The sequence below is a fragment of the Pelophylax lessonae genome, assembly GCF_965119305.1.
Source record: "Pelophylax lessonae genome assembly, chromosome: 2".
NCBI classification, from domain to species: Eukaryota; Metazoa; Chordata; class Amphibia; order Anura; family Ranidae; genus Pelophylax; species Pelophylax lessonae.
The window spans coordinates 123,029,703-123,046,284 of NC_138769.1; the positions used below are offsets into that span (position 1 = coordinate 123,029,703).

A 16,582-nucleotide genomic window follows, 5' to 3' on the forward strand; every position below is an offset into this window, starting at 1 on the left:
CATAACCCAACAGCTACCATGGGCCACTCGATCCACGACGTTGACATCAGCAAACCGCTTACCCACACGACGCTATACACGCTATCTGTCCTGTATAGTGAAAACCGGGATTGATCAATGAAAAGAACACCTCTCCAAAGTGCCAAATGCCATCGAATGTGAGCATTTGCCCACTCAAGTCGGTTTCAACGTCGAACTGCAGTCAGGTCGAGGCCCCGATGAGGACAATGAACATGTAGATGAGCTTCCCTAAGACTGTTTCTGACAGGTTGTGCAGAAATGCTTTGGTTATGCAAACCAATTGTTGCAGCAGCTGTTTGGGTGGCTGGTCTCAGACGATCTTGGAGGTGAAGATGCTGGATGTGGAGGTCCTGGGCTGGTGTGGTTACACGTGGTCTGCAGTTGTGTGAGGCCAGTTGGATGTACTGCCCAATTCTCTGAAACGCCTTTGGAGATGGCTTATGGTAGAAAAATGAACATTCAATTCTCGGGCAACAGCTCTGGTGGACATTCCTGCAGTCAGCATGCCAATTGCATGCACCCTCAAAACTTGCAACATCTGTGGCATTGTGCTGTGTGATAAAACTGCACATTTTTAGAGTGGCCTTTTATTGTGGCCAGCCTAAGGCAAACCTGTGCAATAATCATGCTGTCTAACCCGCATCTTGATATGCCACATTTGTGAGGTAGATGGATTATCTAGGCAAAGGAGAAGTTCTCACTAACAGATTTAGACAGATTTGTGAAAAATATTTGAGAGAAATAGGCCTTTTGTGTACATAGAAAAAGTCTTAGATCTTTGAGTTCAGCTCATGAAAAATGGGGGCAAAAACAAGTACTACAATTTGCACACTACCAGAACTGCTGCGCCATACCACGGTATCTGCACTGTAAGAAGCAGAACTTAGGCATGCTAAGGGAAAACATATACTGTGCCAACCTCGTCTGCTAAAGGGTTTGAGTGGTTTCTTTCAAAATGCTTTACCGTTTGCTGTGCTGCCAATTGCCTTTTCTATTTTTACACATGCTTTCATGCTTGTGTCTTTTATCATGTAATTTGTTGTAGGAAACACCAAACTTGGAGAGAGTAGTTAAGATGACTGTGCATAAGCATTGCTTTGTAAATGGGTTTGTATTGACAGTGATCTTCGACTAAGTCTTATAATATGCTGACAGTCTCTGCTACAGCACATTCAGAGTCGGTCTCTTACAGCATCTTTGCAGTCGGATTCTCTTTTGGAGCATATCTGCAGTATCTGACTAACATTTTATGTGCTGATTATTATGTGACCCTTCAATACCATCAGGTATTGCAATGGAGGCCTCCTATATCTAGGACAGTGACTACCACTGATGTAAACCATACCTCTTTTAGCTGTTCTTTGCGCAACTTATATTCACGTTTCTGTGACTCTAAGAAGCTATTCAGCTCTTTCTTCTGTTGAGCCTGAATGTGCTGCTGGAACTTCTTTTCTTCATTAGCCATCAGTTTTAACTGTTGTAAAAATATACACATTAAATCAGATAGTTTCTTCCAGTTTAACATAGGTGGGAATATTTGTTTTCTATGGCCTTGGGGGGGGGGGGGGGGGGGACTTGTGGGAAAGGGGCAAATTAATTTTAAAATGCAACATTTTTTTCAAAAGCAGCATTAAACCCCAAAGCAAACAATTATTATATTGCAACCTACCAATTCTTAGCTGTGATGGCTGTGTGGCTACCCTTTTTAAGTTTTCTTCTATTTTCATCTGGTGAACCAACCAGCAAATCGGTTTTTCACAGCACAAGCTTTCCAGGAGAATTTATCAGTTTACATGGACAAGACGAATCAATTCACACTGGCAGGGGTGATTCAAATGATCATCTTGTTTATTCATGCAAAGCCTTTATCCCAAATTGGGGGAAAAAAACTGCGTTAACTGCTTATAAACTGTAAGCTGAAATGTGGCTTCAGTGTTAGTGATTCTAGATCTGCTAATAAATTTTACATCCGGTCAGTAACTCACCTCCTGTATTAGATTGCCCCACTCCAGATAATTGGACAGCAGCATTGTCAGTCTGGGGGGGTGTGGAGTGTTCGATTTACTAGCAGATTTAAATACAGTAACAAATTGAAGCCAGGCTCCAGCTAATACTTTATAAGCAGCTACAGCATTTTTTTCTCATTTTGGGATAAAGATTTTACAAACCTAAAGTGGCTGTAAAATCTTGCATAAACCCAGTGAAGTAACTCTTCTGGTGATACACAGAGATTAAACAAATCCTTTTACATAAGTTGTACCTATTTGTCTGCACTCTTTTCTCCACAGCCGTTCAAAAGTGTTTAATTTTTAAAGCTTGGCTGAGAATTCAGGAAAAAAGGCAGAGAGTTGAAATTACACTCTGCAGAGCTCAGTGAGGAGAGCTTTGAGAGCTGACTGGAGGGAAGGAAGGGACACACACCCCTTCACACAGTGCTGAGGCTATCAATTAGCTGGAGTTCCCTCACCTGTCACCATCTTTCTTTGGTGTCAGAAAAACTTTTCAGAAGGGATTCAAACACAATAGAGGGACATGCTTTGTTCATATCTGAGGTTTACACCCACTTAAAATAAGCTGATCATAGTAAACCACCGTGCTAGTGTTAGATAATTGGTCTCATCCCTGTAACTGATACATTCTGCTGAGAGCTTTTTTTTTTTTTTTTTTTTTTAAACAACAAAAACTTACTGGCTGGATTACCAGGTGAAAATAGAAGAAAGCAAGCCTAAAAAAGAAAATGAATGCTGCCATTGCATCTAAGAAATGGTAAGCTGTAATATAATAAATGTTTTGCTTTTGTGGTTAACACTGCTTTATATTTAGACCCTATCAGTTCACCTCTTTGTCCATGGCTGCTTGGTGTTTTTTAATAAGTTTTTCCATTTCTGCTGCAAAATTGTTACGTTGGGTTTCCAGATCTTTGTCTAGTCTGAGCCGATGTTCGTCCATCTCGGCCTTTAGCTTATTCTCCAGTGCCATTAGCTGCTTTTGATGCTGCCGCCTCATGCGCTTGTATCCAGACATCTGTTCTCGCAGCTCTGAGTCTTGCTCATGTTCCTGGATTTGCCTCGTCACCTGAAAAAAGAATAAATCAACACTTGGTTTTCTTATATGAACTTATTTTTTAATCTGTTTTATTTTAAAATATGGACAGTGTATGTGCTGCATTTTTTAAAGGCCGCTTGACCAACAACATTGCTATGTGTAAGGAAATTTCTATAAAGCACAATGCTTTGAAAGAGTTGTTTTTTATCTTACTAGCAAAGTGAATATAGTAAGGTCTTTATACATTCTCAAGCCAAAGATGTCAGGGTGACCATACAAATTACAAACATATGCATGCTATTATTATTATATACAGTTACAATACAGTTACAATACAATAAAATACAAGAGGATTATGATTGCCCTGCTCAGAAGTGCTTACAATGCTACAACATGCAGTGCATTTATTATATATATATATATATATATATATATATATATATATATATATATATATATATATATATATATATATATATATATATATAGGGCTGGGCGATAAAACGATACCGATATGTATCACGATAGTCACGTGATCGATAGCAATAAAAAAATTGAACGCTAAAACCGTTCGATATTAGAACTTGAAAGTACCGTATATACTCGAGTATAAGCCGAGTTTTTCAGCACATTTTTTTGTGCTGAAAACGTACCCCTCGGCTTATACTCGAGTCAAGGAAAAAAAAGTCCGCTCCGACGGGTTTAAGCTTTAAAAATGGCGCCGCCCGTCGCATACATGTCACCGCGCACGCGCCGCCGCCGCTCGGGAGAGGCCGGGAATAGCCGAAATTATACGAGCGGTGGCGGCGCGCGCGCAATGACGTGTCGGCGCCATTTTTAAAATGAAGGCGCCTCTGGAACAGGTAAGTGAAACAGCTTCACTACCTGCCATTATGCAGGGCTGTGGGCACACTACAAGGGATGCAGTGCTGCGGGCCTGGTCTACCTGTACCATGCCCACAGCACTGCATCTCCTGTAGTATGCCCACAACCCCGGATCCTCTTGTACCATGCCAGTACCCTGCATTCTCCTGCACCATGCCAGTACCCTGCATTCTCCTGCACCATGCCAGTGCCCTGCATTCTCCTGCACCATGCCAGTGCCCTGCATTCTCCTGCACCATGCCAGTGCCCTGCATTCTCCTGCACCATGCCAGTGCCCTGCATTCTCCTGCACCATGCCAGTGCCCTGCATTCTCCTGCACCATGCCAGTGCCCTGCATTCTCCTGCACCATGCCAGTACCCTGCATTCTCCTGCACCATGCCAGTACCCTGCATTCTCCTGCACCATGCCAGTACCCTGCATTCTCCTGCACCATGCCAGTCACCTGCATTCTCCTGCACCATGCCAGTCACCTGCATTCTCCTGCACCATGCCAGTACCCTGCATTCTCCTGCACCATGCCAGTCACCCTGCATTCTCCTGCACCATGCCCGCAGCCCTGCATTCTCACCCTAGGGTCCTTATTTTAAATGGGTAATAAAAAATATCAATAATTATCAATAATCGACCGATATGAAACACTGATATCGTGATACAGTTTTCAGCCATATCGCCCAGCCCTATATATATATATATATATTCTAGTTTTGGATAGAGCGAGGAACAGTTAGAACCTCTGTTGGGTTTACATTTCTTTATCACATTAAGAAAAAAATAAATCATTCTCACTTTTGTCGTGGGGACTATTACTAGGACAGAAAGTGAGGAAATGTTTATCTAAAAATTTACAGCGGTCACTAGGAAAAATTAAAAGAAAAAATAATATGATAGACACATGTTCCAGTCCAGTGACAACTCTCAAAATGAGGGATTCCCTTCATTCTCCAGGACAGGAAGTGAAACCGAATCTCCACAGTGTGGATGGAGATAGCAATAAAATCTGACAGAGGTTCTAACTCCAAAACTGGAAAATGTTCTGGCTGGAGCTTACTTTTTTTTTTTTTAAAACATGGCTAAAGCACACAAATGTACATTAGCAGCAGACTACTGTTTAAACCACACATATAAAAAGGATTCATTTTTTTCTGACATGTTCATGTACTACTTTGTAAAAGAAAACTTGGTTATTGCAAGTTGTAACACATGTAGCAAAGTTTACCAAAGTATACAAAATAACTAATTAAATAAAAAAAATGGACTATCATGCCATTAGCCAATAATACCATAGGAAAAATGAACCTACCAATGACGCAGTACGAATAGTGGCAAAGTGCTCTCTGTTACGATAATGAGACTTGTGACGGGACACTTGCGGGGGAGATTGTGGCTCTGATGGTCGAGCTCTAGCTTCAGATTCCTCTGGGTAATTTTCTTCCTCCTTAATTTTAAAGAAGAAACATTAGTAGTAGAAAGTTCAATAGAGTAATTTCACCATGTTGGATTTCAGTACAAAAGCACCAAAACTACCACACTGTCAAATACTGCAGAACCCAAGAACCAGATCCCGGTTGTAGAAAACCATAGCAATTCTATATGTGCACTGGAAGCAAGCTGGTCTCTGTATAGGATACATCTCTGCTGTGCAGTGCTCAAGCTACCCAACCAACAACATTGAAGGGAGGTGTAATATCATTAAAGACCTTTAGAAATTTAGCACCTTAGGAGTGTGGACTGGATTAATCTATATGTAAAGTCAAAAACCTTCTTAAAGCAAGCTCATCTAAATGTAATTCTCCTTAAATCCATTTTAAAAAACAACCTGCTGAGAATGGCAGCTCCAATATTCCTTCTATGCTGTTTCCCTAATTTTTTCACACTTGTCGGTTTCACATCTTTTTGATAAAGAAACGACAAGCAAATGGCTAAAGAAAACAAATACAAAATTGATCAAAAAGGAAGAAAACTGAGAACATTTTTTTTTTTTTTTTTTTTTACAGGGAATAGAACCTTGAGTTCATGGAAAAGAAAAACTGGATTTTTGATTTACCATACAATCCTTTTCTCTTAAGTTCATTGACGGAACGCAGTTCTCTCTGATTCATATCAGTAGGGTAATACTGCCCCCTACAGGAGTAGGACACTGGGCAAAAAAAAAGGCCAGACTCCGAGACATCAGATGAGGCAGGGGTAGGCAGAGAAACGTCTCAGCGCACCTACCACCTTCACCCTGGCCCAAATGCTTCCCGAACTGCCGAAAAGGCATCGGACAGTGGAGATCCGGGAGGCCCTGCGCGCTAACAGACACCCAAAGAGAGGGAGAGACCACCCTCATGACACACTGTCCTCCAGGCAATCCCACAGGCCTCCACAGCAACAAAAGACCACAAAATGGACGAAAACGGGTGTACCAAGATGGCCGCTCCCATAGAAGCAGACAGAGGCTACAACAAAATAGCGGCCCCGTGTGGGAATCACGGTAATTAGGGCCAACAGGGGAACCCCCAATCACCCATCTAAACCATCCACAGCAGAAAACCCCACCAAGGGCCCTGCCCTGCAGGATTGGTCGAGCGCCGCGGGTGGCGCACTCCCCCGACCCCCCATGCGGCCTGCACACTAGGCCCCCACCTCAGGTAGGCCCAAACAGTCCCCCACGGGTAAAGGGGGTGGAGGGGGGGTGGTGGAGAGGAGGGGGGGTCACAACAGGACAGAGGGAGGGGTGGAGGGGGGGGGGTGGTGGAGAGGAGGGGGGTCACAACAGGACAGAGGGAACCCTGGAGTGTGAGGGTCCGACCATCCCAGAGAGGGCCGGTGTCCACCCCAAAATCCGCCAGGGAGGGGGGGGGGACATTTTACTCACCATACCGGGAACACAGGTGGGCGTCATCTCATGACAGGCCCCACCCCACCGAAGTAGAGGGGCAGTCGGCCGCATAGGAACGCTGCGACATCAGCCATGTGCGTCCTGGTGAGACGTTTAACTCGTGGGGCCAGTCACCGTCCAGCGGGACTATGTCGCGGCCGACACAGCGCAAAGCTAAGGCCTATAGCTCGATGGCCAGACTGGGGTGACCACTGGATATGGGGGTCCAGTCTGTCGCCCAGCATGGGGGTCCAGTCTGTCGCCCAGCCCGACATAATTGCTAGAAGATCTCACAGGAAAAACGATCCGGAAAAAAAAAGGACTAGCTAAAAAAAAATCTGCATAAAAAAAATTAATTCTATGCCAGGACCAAAGATCCCAGCAAGGAACTCGGTCCTTACTCCTGACTAGGCAGATTAAAGCTGGCATCCTATGCAGGAAGAGAGAGGGTGTACACTTCGGGACTGCCCATTGGTGTAGCCAGAACTTTTTTCTGCCTAGTGTCCTACTCCTGTAAGGGGCAGTATTACCCTACTGATATGAATCAGAGAGAACTTCGTCCGTCAATGAACGATCGAGAAATACCTGTTTATTTGTACCAACACGGTTTCAAAATGTTAATGTAGAGATAAACCCAACATCCCCCTTTTCCCACTCCCCTACTGTCCTCAAATCTAATCAGCTAAAAATAAAAACTGTAGTGGAGATACAAAGGCAATCCGCATATCTGCCTGTACACAGGTCACACCATCACCATGTACCTGTGCTGGGACTGGAGTGGGCCAGTAGCTACTGCAAAGGGAATATTACCTGACATCATAGGGGCAGCGGTGATGAAGTTTAGGTTACAGTTTAATGACCTGCAGCATTATAAATACTGGTACTTTCAATACTATTAATTCTGCAAGTCCTTGTTTTTTCACGAATATTTAAACATTTGGAACAGATACTTTCTGTACACACATTCTGTATCAAAAAAGGCAAAAACTAGTTTAATTAACCATTAAAAACACTCACAGGTTTTAAATGGATGACGGAGCTGTTGGACATCACAGTATGATCTCCTTCCATCATTTCCAATTCACTCTTGTCATCTGAGGCATCCGGAAGACTATTTACACTACTGCTTTGGCTACTGGCACTAATGGACATGCTTGGAATAGACTGGTTACTGCCGATGCTGTTCACTGTTCCTGTTCTGCCACCTCCATGCTCTTGCTCCTAAGGAGGAAATCAAACCACCATTGTGAAAACCTTTCCACTGCTCATACACCATCACATATAGAACATAAGATTCAAGTGCAAAAAAAACTAATTATACCAGGGAGGAAAAAAGTAAAACTTAAATCATTGTTACAATAAGGTCTATTTCAGCTAATTAGGTAGGCATTACAATGAAAGATTGCGTATGGGATGACATTCTGTTATTCCTTACATCCCCTAGAATTTCCTTGCCCAACCTTCTAACCCTATTGGATTCATTTGCTGTCCTTTCTGGTCTTCATATAAACCCTAACAAATCTAAAGCGGTGTCAGTTACCCTATCCCCTGCTGAATTGGAGGCCATTAAATCAGCTTTCCCATTTCAGTGGCATTTAACCCTACCCTACCCTACCTAGGGGTTAAACTTTCCCCCTCATACGATGGTTTATACAACGCCAACTATCCATCTCTTTTTAGACAGCTCACCAATATGCTCTCCTCTTGGTCCCACTTCTCCTTATCTTGGTTCGGCAGAATTACTGCAGTCTGTATGACTTACCTTCCAAAACTATTGTACTTTTTCCATGTATTGCCGGTTCCGATCCCTTCGCACATCCTGCGTATCCATCAATGTAAACTTCTGAAATTTATTTGGGGTATTTTCCGCCCCTGCATCAATAAGAGAATAATGTATGCCCGTAGGATATCTGGCGGTTTTTCGGTCCCTAATTTACATGCTTACTACACCGCGGCAGCTACTGCCCCGCTATCTCATCTGCACGACACTTTTCAAATGCCATTATGGGCCACGATCGACTTCATGGACTCTCACCTGGTTCCTCTCCTCTCAATACCTTGGCTCCCTCCAAAGTACCGTCCGACGAACCTACGACCGTGTTTGCTTCATTCCCTTCGTTTGTGGGACTCTGTCAAATTTTCAGCTAATCTTATTTCCCCCCATCTGCCACTGCAACGTCTCATACCTTGCCCCATCTTTCAGCCTGGTTATGTAAACCCTCAGCAATTTTCCTGGTGGACTGACCATGGTTTCGTGGATATCCATTCACTATTCACTCCTACTAAAATACTTCCCTTTGAATCTCTTAGATCCTCCCATGATAGCCCCCTACGTGAACATTACAGATATCTTCAACTCCGACATTTCCTCCAGCAACTCATCAAATCTAAACCCTTACCCTACACATCATTGACTCCCTTCGAGAGCCTTTGCAGTGGGCGAGACCTCACTCGCCGGGACTCATTTCGCTTCTTTATGCCTCTATTATCTCTCGCGACAAACCTCCACTTCTAACTTATCATTCCCAATGGGAAAAGGACTTGGGGAGGCAGTTAGATGGAGAAGACTGGCAACATATGACTGCTGCTCTTTTGAAATGCTCTTGTAATATACTGATCTTGGAAAATGCCTATGAAGTGTTCTACAGATGGTATTACACACCAGCTAGGTTGGCCAGGTTTATACCAACATATTCTCCCTTATGCTTCTGGGGATGCTCCCAGGAGGGGACCATGGCCAATATTTGGTGTACATGTCCCAAGGTGTGCCGACTGTGAATCAGGGTCTATGCCCTGCTTCGCACTATTTTCCATGTTAACCTTAAGAGAGGCCCCTCCCATATGGAAGAAAAATGTATTTCCAATATATTTAGGGAAAAAATATTTTGAAATATATTGAATATGGCCAAAACTGTAGCATTTCAAATATATTTTCAATATATTTGGGAAAATTTTTTAGAAATATATTGAATATGGCCAAAATTGTAGCATTTCAAATATACTTCCAATATATTTGGGAAAAATAAAAAATGTTTTTTTAAAATATATTTTTCTTCCATGTGGGCTATGAGGCCCTTTTACGCAAACCAATAATTGAACTGTCTTGTCAACAACGTCAACTGGCTCAGCATCAGCTTACTGCTACAAAATTGACTATTGCCAGGGCTTGGAAGACCCCATTGCTCAGTTTCGAAGCAGTCAAAAACCATATGAATGACATTCTGAGGAATGAAAAACTGACCGCTATAGTTACTGATTCACATGATAAATTTCTTAAAGTGTGGCACCCATGGACGTTGTACATCACTCCATCCAGATTCAATGCAACACTTCTCTCGATTTAGACACCCCCTGGGTACTTGCCCCGCAGGACCTACCCTTCCTCTTTCCCTTGCCCCCTTTTCCCACCCTCTCCTCTACTCGTTCGTCCTTTCTCTTTCTTTTTCTATTCTTTCTCTTCTTTTTGTGTCCCACCTGTGTTGACACGCCTCTGTGTTCTAAACTGAATGAACATGCCTACCTACAGTATTCTCTCAATGGAACTTATTCCGAAATTGCCGTTTTCCTCTTTATTTTTTTTTCCATTATTCTTCGAACCCATAGCAGGGAATATGTACATTTGTGTTACCTGTGTATAGGAGACTGTTCGTCTCCATCTGGATGTTTTTTTCTATAACTACACACCTATTCATTATAGCCTATGTACTGTTATATTTTCCAACTCATTCTCCATTATGTTTTTTGCTTATATGTTCCATCTTCACTGTATTCATTCATATAGACCTGTTGCATAACTGTGTTTGCTATACAATTAAAAAACTTTTGTAAAGAAAGATTGCGTATGGAGCTGCTGTGAGTCACGTGCTGCGTTTTAATCACATGACCAGGAACTGAAGTGCTAAAGTTGGTGCTCATTACAGCTAGTAAGTTTATTTTGATTTTCATACCCCTACCAAAATCCTTGCCTAGTCAATTCCACTTTAGGCTTAATGCACACTGGGGGTTTTATAACTGCTTTTCTCCAAGCAGCTTCAAAAATGCAAACACGTTTAGGCAAGTCAAGCACTTGGGCTTTTATTTTATTGGCCATAATATTAATTTATTCTGACTATTAAAATAAAAAAAAAACGCTCAAGCACTAAATGCGCCTAGCACTTAGGCGTGTTTAGATGGGTTTACCTGTGTTTAAGCGAGTCAGGTGTTTTTATGCTCAAAAGCTCCTCTCCTGAACACAACTTTGGTGGGAATTTTAATCTGCCTCTAAACTCCTATAATGTGCATGGACACATAAGCTAACATAGGGGGGCATTTAGGGGCAAAGAAAAAAAAAAAAAAAAAAAGCTTAAACGTGTGTAAAAACAGCATTTTTGGGCTCAAGTGTGCGTGAGGCCTTAGAGTTTTCAGGGTTTCCTTGATTTCTGTCTGACTTTATGAGCAATAGACTAAAAAATACATTTTTAGTTTTCTAACCAAATATTAAACATTGTGTACATGTATTAGACATGAAAATACATTGTTGCTTCATATCAACTGTGGTATAAATTACCAAGCAGAATCAAAGTATTAATGACTGGCTGCTATGAGCCCACAAAGGCCGTTTTCATTCCAGACACCTCAAAGAACCTTTCGGAGGTTGACAGAAGCCTTTTAAAAATAGTAAATTATAAAATGTTTTATTATAGAAAACGTTTATTACCCTATGTCAGATAATGTAGAATTGTAAAATAATTGGTATACATGCTGGAATTGTAAGAAAAAGACAGTCCACTGGCACAATATTTTGCGGCTAAACGTGGGGGACAAGTTAAAGGACTGCGGCTCAAGGGAATTAATGCCTTAAATTTACCTTTACGCAGAGTAGACTTCAATACAGTACTCCAACGTAAAGAGAAAATGTGTATTTACAAACTGGGAACCTTGGTCCCACAAGGTTTAATCATTTTAGGTCTGCCCTATAGCAGTTTTACTGCTACACGGCAGCACTTGTGAGACGTATCACACACACACACACACACACACACACACACACACACACATATTATATATATATATACACACATACACACACGCACACAGTGCCTTGCGAAAGTATTTGGCCCCCTTGAACTTTGTGACCTTTTGCCACATTTCAGGCTTCAAACAAAGATATAAAACTGTAATTTTTTGTAAAGAATCAACAACAAGTGGGACACAATCATGAAGTGGAACGAAATGTATTGGATATTTCAAACTTTGTTAAACAAAAAACTGAAAAATTGGGCGTGCAAAATTATTCAGCCCCTTTACTTTCAGTGCAGCAAACTCTCTCCAGAAGTTCAGTGAGGATCTCTGAATGATCCAATGTTGACCTAAATGACTAATGATGATAAATAGAATCCACCTGTGTGTAATCAAGTCTCTGTATAAACGCACCTGCACTGTGATAGTCTCAGAGGTTGTTTAAAGCGCAGAGAGCATCATGAAGAACAAGGAACACACCAGGCAGGTCCGAGATACTGTTGTGGAGAAGTTTAAAGCCGGATTTGGGTACAAAAAGATTTTCCAAGCTTTAAACATCCCAAGGAGCACTGTGCAAGCGATAATATTGAAATGGGAGTATCAGACCACTGCAAATCTATGAAGACCTGGCCGTCCCTCTAAACTTTCAGCTCATACAAGGAGAAGACTGATCAGAGATGCAGCCAAGAGGCCCATGATCACTCTGGATGAACTGCAGAGATCTACAGGTGAGGTGGGAGACTCTGTCCATAGGACAACAATCAGTCGTATACTGCACAAATCTGGCCTTTATGGAAGAGTGGTAAGAAGAAAGCCATTTCTTAAAGATATCCATAAAAAGTGTTGTTTAAAATTTGCCACAAGCCACCTGGGAGACACACCAAACATGTGGAAGAAGGTGCTCTGGTCAGATGAAACCAAAATCAAACTTTTTGGCAACAATGCAAAACGTTATGTTTGGCGTAAAAGCAACACAGCTCATCACCCTGAACACACTCCATTCCCACTGTCAAACATGGTGGTGGCAGCATCATGGTTTGGGCCTGCTTTTCTTCAGCAGGGACAGGGAAGATGGTCAAAATTGATGGGAAGATGGATGGAGCCAAATACAGGACCATTCTGGAAGAAAACCTAATAAAAGACCTGAGACTGGGACGGAAATTTGTCTTCCAACAAGACAATGATCCAAAACATAAAGCAAAATCTACAATGGAATGGTTCAAAATAAACATATCCAGGTGTTAGAATGGTCAAGTCAAAGTCCAGACTTGAATCCAATCGAGAATCTGTGGAAAGAACTGAAAACTGCTGTTCACAAACGCTCTCCATCCAACCTCACTGAGCTCGTGCTGTTTTGCAAGGAGGAATGGGCAAAAATTTCAGTCTCTCAATGTGCAAAACTGATAGAGACATACCCCAAGCGACTTATAGCTGTAATCGCAGCAAAAGGTGGCGCTACAAAGTATCAACTTAAGGGGGCTGAATAATTTTGCACGCCCAATTTTTCAGTTTATTTGTTAAAAAAGTTTAAAATATCCAATAAATTTCGTTCCACTTCATGATTGTGTCCCACTTGTTGATTCTTCACAAAAAATTACAGTTTTATATCTTTACGTTTGAAACCTGAAATGTGGCAAAAGGTTGCAAAGTTCAAGTGGCCCGAATACTTTCGCAAAGGCACTGTGTGTGTGTGTATATATCTACTTAGGGGGCGAGCAGGTGCATGGGTACTCAATGTCCTCCGGCATCTGCCGATCGTCAGGCAGAGACACAGAGCTGCGATTTGCCTATGTAATCAAGGCATATCGTTGTTCTGACAGGAGGGAAGGGATGGAATTTAGGCCCTGCAAATAAATTCCATCTCTTCCCCTAGTAAAAGCACCTCACACAGTATAGTAAAACACTGGCTAGGCACACAGTTAACATTTCGATCACTCGATGTTACCCCTTTCCAGCCAGTGTCATTAGTACCGTGACAGTGCATAAGTGTCAGTGTCAGAATGTCCCCAATATCGCAGTCCGGCTAGAAGTCACAGATTGCTGCCATTACAAGTAAAAAAAAAAAATATCCCATAGTTTGTAACTCTGTTGTCTCTCTCTTTTTTTTTTTTTAATTGTGAAATTGGCAATTACAGTTGCTAAAATATCCTGCTCTATAGTGTGTACTAGTCTAAAGAACCAAGTGTAATTTCTGTCTACTACCGCCTTCCTCTGCTATCAGCATAAATTACTTCCGACAAGTTTTCCTGACATCAAGAGGAAAAAGGTGACAGGGGAGAAACCTCCAGCTGACTGACAGCCTCAGCTCTGTTCCTGTGAGAAGGGGGTGTGTCCCTTCCCTTCAATCAGCTCTCAGAGCTCTCCTCAGTGAGCTCTGCAGAGCGACTTCAGCTTTCTGCCCCCTTCTTTCTGAACGCTCGAACACGCTTTATGATTCAGCACTTTGAGACTGAATAGGAGCCAGCAGTGGAGAGAAGCATTTTATTATTCTTTCCATCAGTAGACACCGGATTAGAAGCTTAAGTGGTGTGACTACCACATATGGAGAGGATATTTCTCCTATATATCAGCTGGACAGCGAAAGAAGCAGAGAGATTGATCGTTCATCATGAGGATGACATAGACCTTGTGGGAATAACAGAGACTTGGTTCGACCCCTCACATGACTGGCTGGCCAATATCCAACGGTATTCGGTGTACCGGAAGGACAGGGTAGGAAAAAGAGGGGGAGGGGTATGTCTATGTCAAGAACAATATAAAGGTGATAGAGAGGAGTGACATTACGGATGGAATGAGCATGGATTTAGAATCGGTGTGGGTAGAACTCCATAGGGAAGGAGAAAAGGGAAAAGTAGTTGTGGGGGTTTGCTATAGGCCACCTAACCAATGGGAGGAGGTAGAGCTGGAATTTTTAGCACTAATGGGTAAAGTGGCAAAATTGGGATCAGTCGTCATATTGGGGGACTTCAATTATCCCGACATTGACTGGGATGAGGGGACTGCACACTCACAGAAGGCCCGTCTATTCACGGAAACCTTACTGGATAATTACATGTCACAGTTGGTGGATTCCCCTACCAGAGAAAACGCAGTCCTGGATCTATTGATCAATAATGACCCAGACCTAATCTCGGAGGTGGGAGTCCAGGACTACCTGGGCTCTAGCGATCACAGGATGATCACATTTAGTATAAATAACAATATAACAAGGCAACTAGGGAACTTAAGAACCCTAAACTTCAGAAGGGCAAACTTTCCAAAATTGTACTCATTGATGGAAAGGGTAAACTGGGACCAAACCTTGGGATCACTGACCACAGAGGAAAAATGGGAATGCTTTAGGAACATATTAAGCAAATGCATCTTGCAGTGCATTCCTAGGGGAAATAAATTTAGAAGAGACAAAGCCAAACCTGGCTTGTTAAACCGTAGCATTAAAACTTATCAGGGGAAAAAAATTGGCCTTCAAGAAATATAAATCAGAGGGCACAGTATCGGCTTTCGAGCAATACAAGGAGGCAAATAAGTAAATTAAACAAGAAATCAGGATGGCTAAAATCAACTTTGAGAGACAAATAGCGGAGGATAGTAAAAAAAACCCAAAGAAATTCTTTAAATATATAAAAAAAAAAAACTAGGGCAGAACATATTGCACACATAATTAACAATGATGGGAGGATGGTTACAGAGGACACTGAAAAAGCAACCGTGCTGAATGCTTTTTTCTCGTCAGTCTTTACACAGGAAAAGGAGGAGTACACTGACCATGACTGTATGGTTAGTAGTAATACACAGGACTTGCCACTATGGCTAACAGAGGGTGAAATCAGGGAAAGGCTGGATAAACTGAACACAAACAAATCACCAGGCCCGGATGGCGTACATCCGAGAGTACTCAAGGAACTCAGTAAGGTTATATCTAGACCAGTGTTTCTCAACTCCGGTCCTCAGGGCACACTAACAGGCCAGGTTTGCAAGAAAACTGAAATACATCACAGGTGATATCATTTTCTGCTCAGTGATTGCAGTATTCTAGTCTGCATCTCCCTAAGGTAATACCTAAAATCTGGCCTGTTAGTGTGCCCTGAGGACCGGAGTTGAGAAACACTGATCTAGACCACTGTTTCTGATCTTTGCTGACAGTATTAGGACAGGAGATGTACCAGGGGATTGGAGGAAGGCTAACGTGATTCCGATATTCAAAAAGGGCCAGAGGCATATCCTGGGAAATTATAGGCCTGTCGTTTGACATCAATAGTATGTAAACTTCTGGAGGGGATAAGGGACTATATCGTAGAGTATGCTAAAGACAACATCATCAGCAGTAATCAGCACGGGTTTACAAATGGGTGTTCTTGTCAAACCAATCTCTTAACATTCTACGAGGAGGTGAGCTGTGAGCTAGATAGGGGCAGACCAGTAGATGTGGTGTACTTGGATTTTGCTAAGGCGTTTGATACAGTTCCCCACAAGCACTTCATTTATAAAATAAGGCCTGCAGGTATTGACAGCAGGGTTTGCTCTTGGATACGGAACTGGCTAAAAGGACGTGTCCAAAGGGTGGTAATAAACAGCGCATACTCAGACTGGTCTGAGGTAGTAAGCGGGGTGCCCCAGGGCTCAGTCCTGGGACCAACCTTGTTCAATTTATTCATAAACAGCATTGAGGAAGGGATCTGTAGTTCGTTATCAGTTTTTGCAGATGACACAAAATTGGCCAGGGCAATAACTGCACAGCATGAAGCAGATATCCTACAGAATGACCTGGACA

The 16,582-nt window shown here is 42.4% G+C and overlaps 1 protein-coding gene across 1 annotated transcript in view; it reads right to left on the reverse strand.

The window, feature by feature from the left end:
• The window catches only part of TAOK1 (TAO kinase 1), a 254,292-nt gene that overhangs the window by 39,422 nt on the left and 198,288 nt on the right, over nucleotides 1-16,582 (reverse strand). Inside the window, exons 13-16 of the mRNA XM_082244852.1 lie at nucleotides 7,831-8,034; nucleotides 5,254-5,388; nucleotides 2,860-3,096; nucleotides 1,367-1,495 (exon numbers count right to left, since the gene is read on the reverse strand). Of these exons, the coding sequence (XP_082100978.1) occupies nucleotides 1,367-1,495; nucleotides 2,860-3,096; nucleotides 5,254-5,388; nucleotides 7,831-8,034 (705 nt within the window). The remainder of the gene's footprint in view (nucleotides 1-1,366; nucleotides 1,496-2,859; nucleotides 3,097-5,253; nucleotides 5,389-7,830; nucleotides 8,035-16,582) is intronic.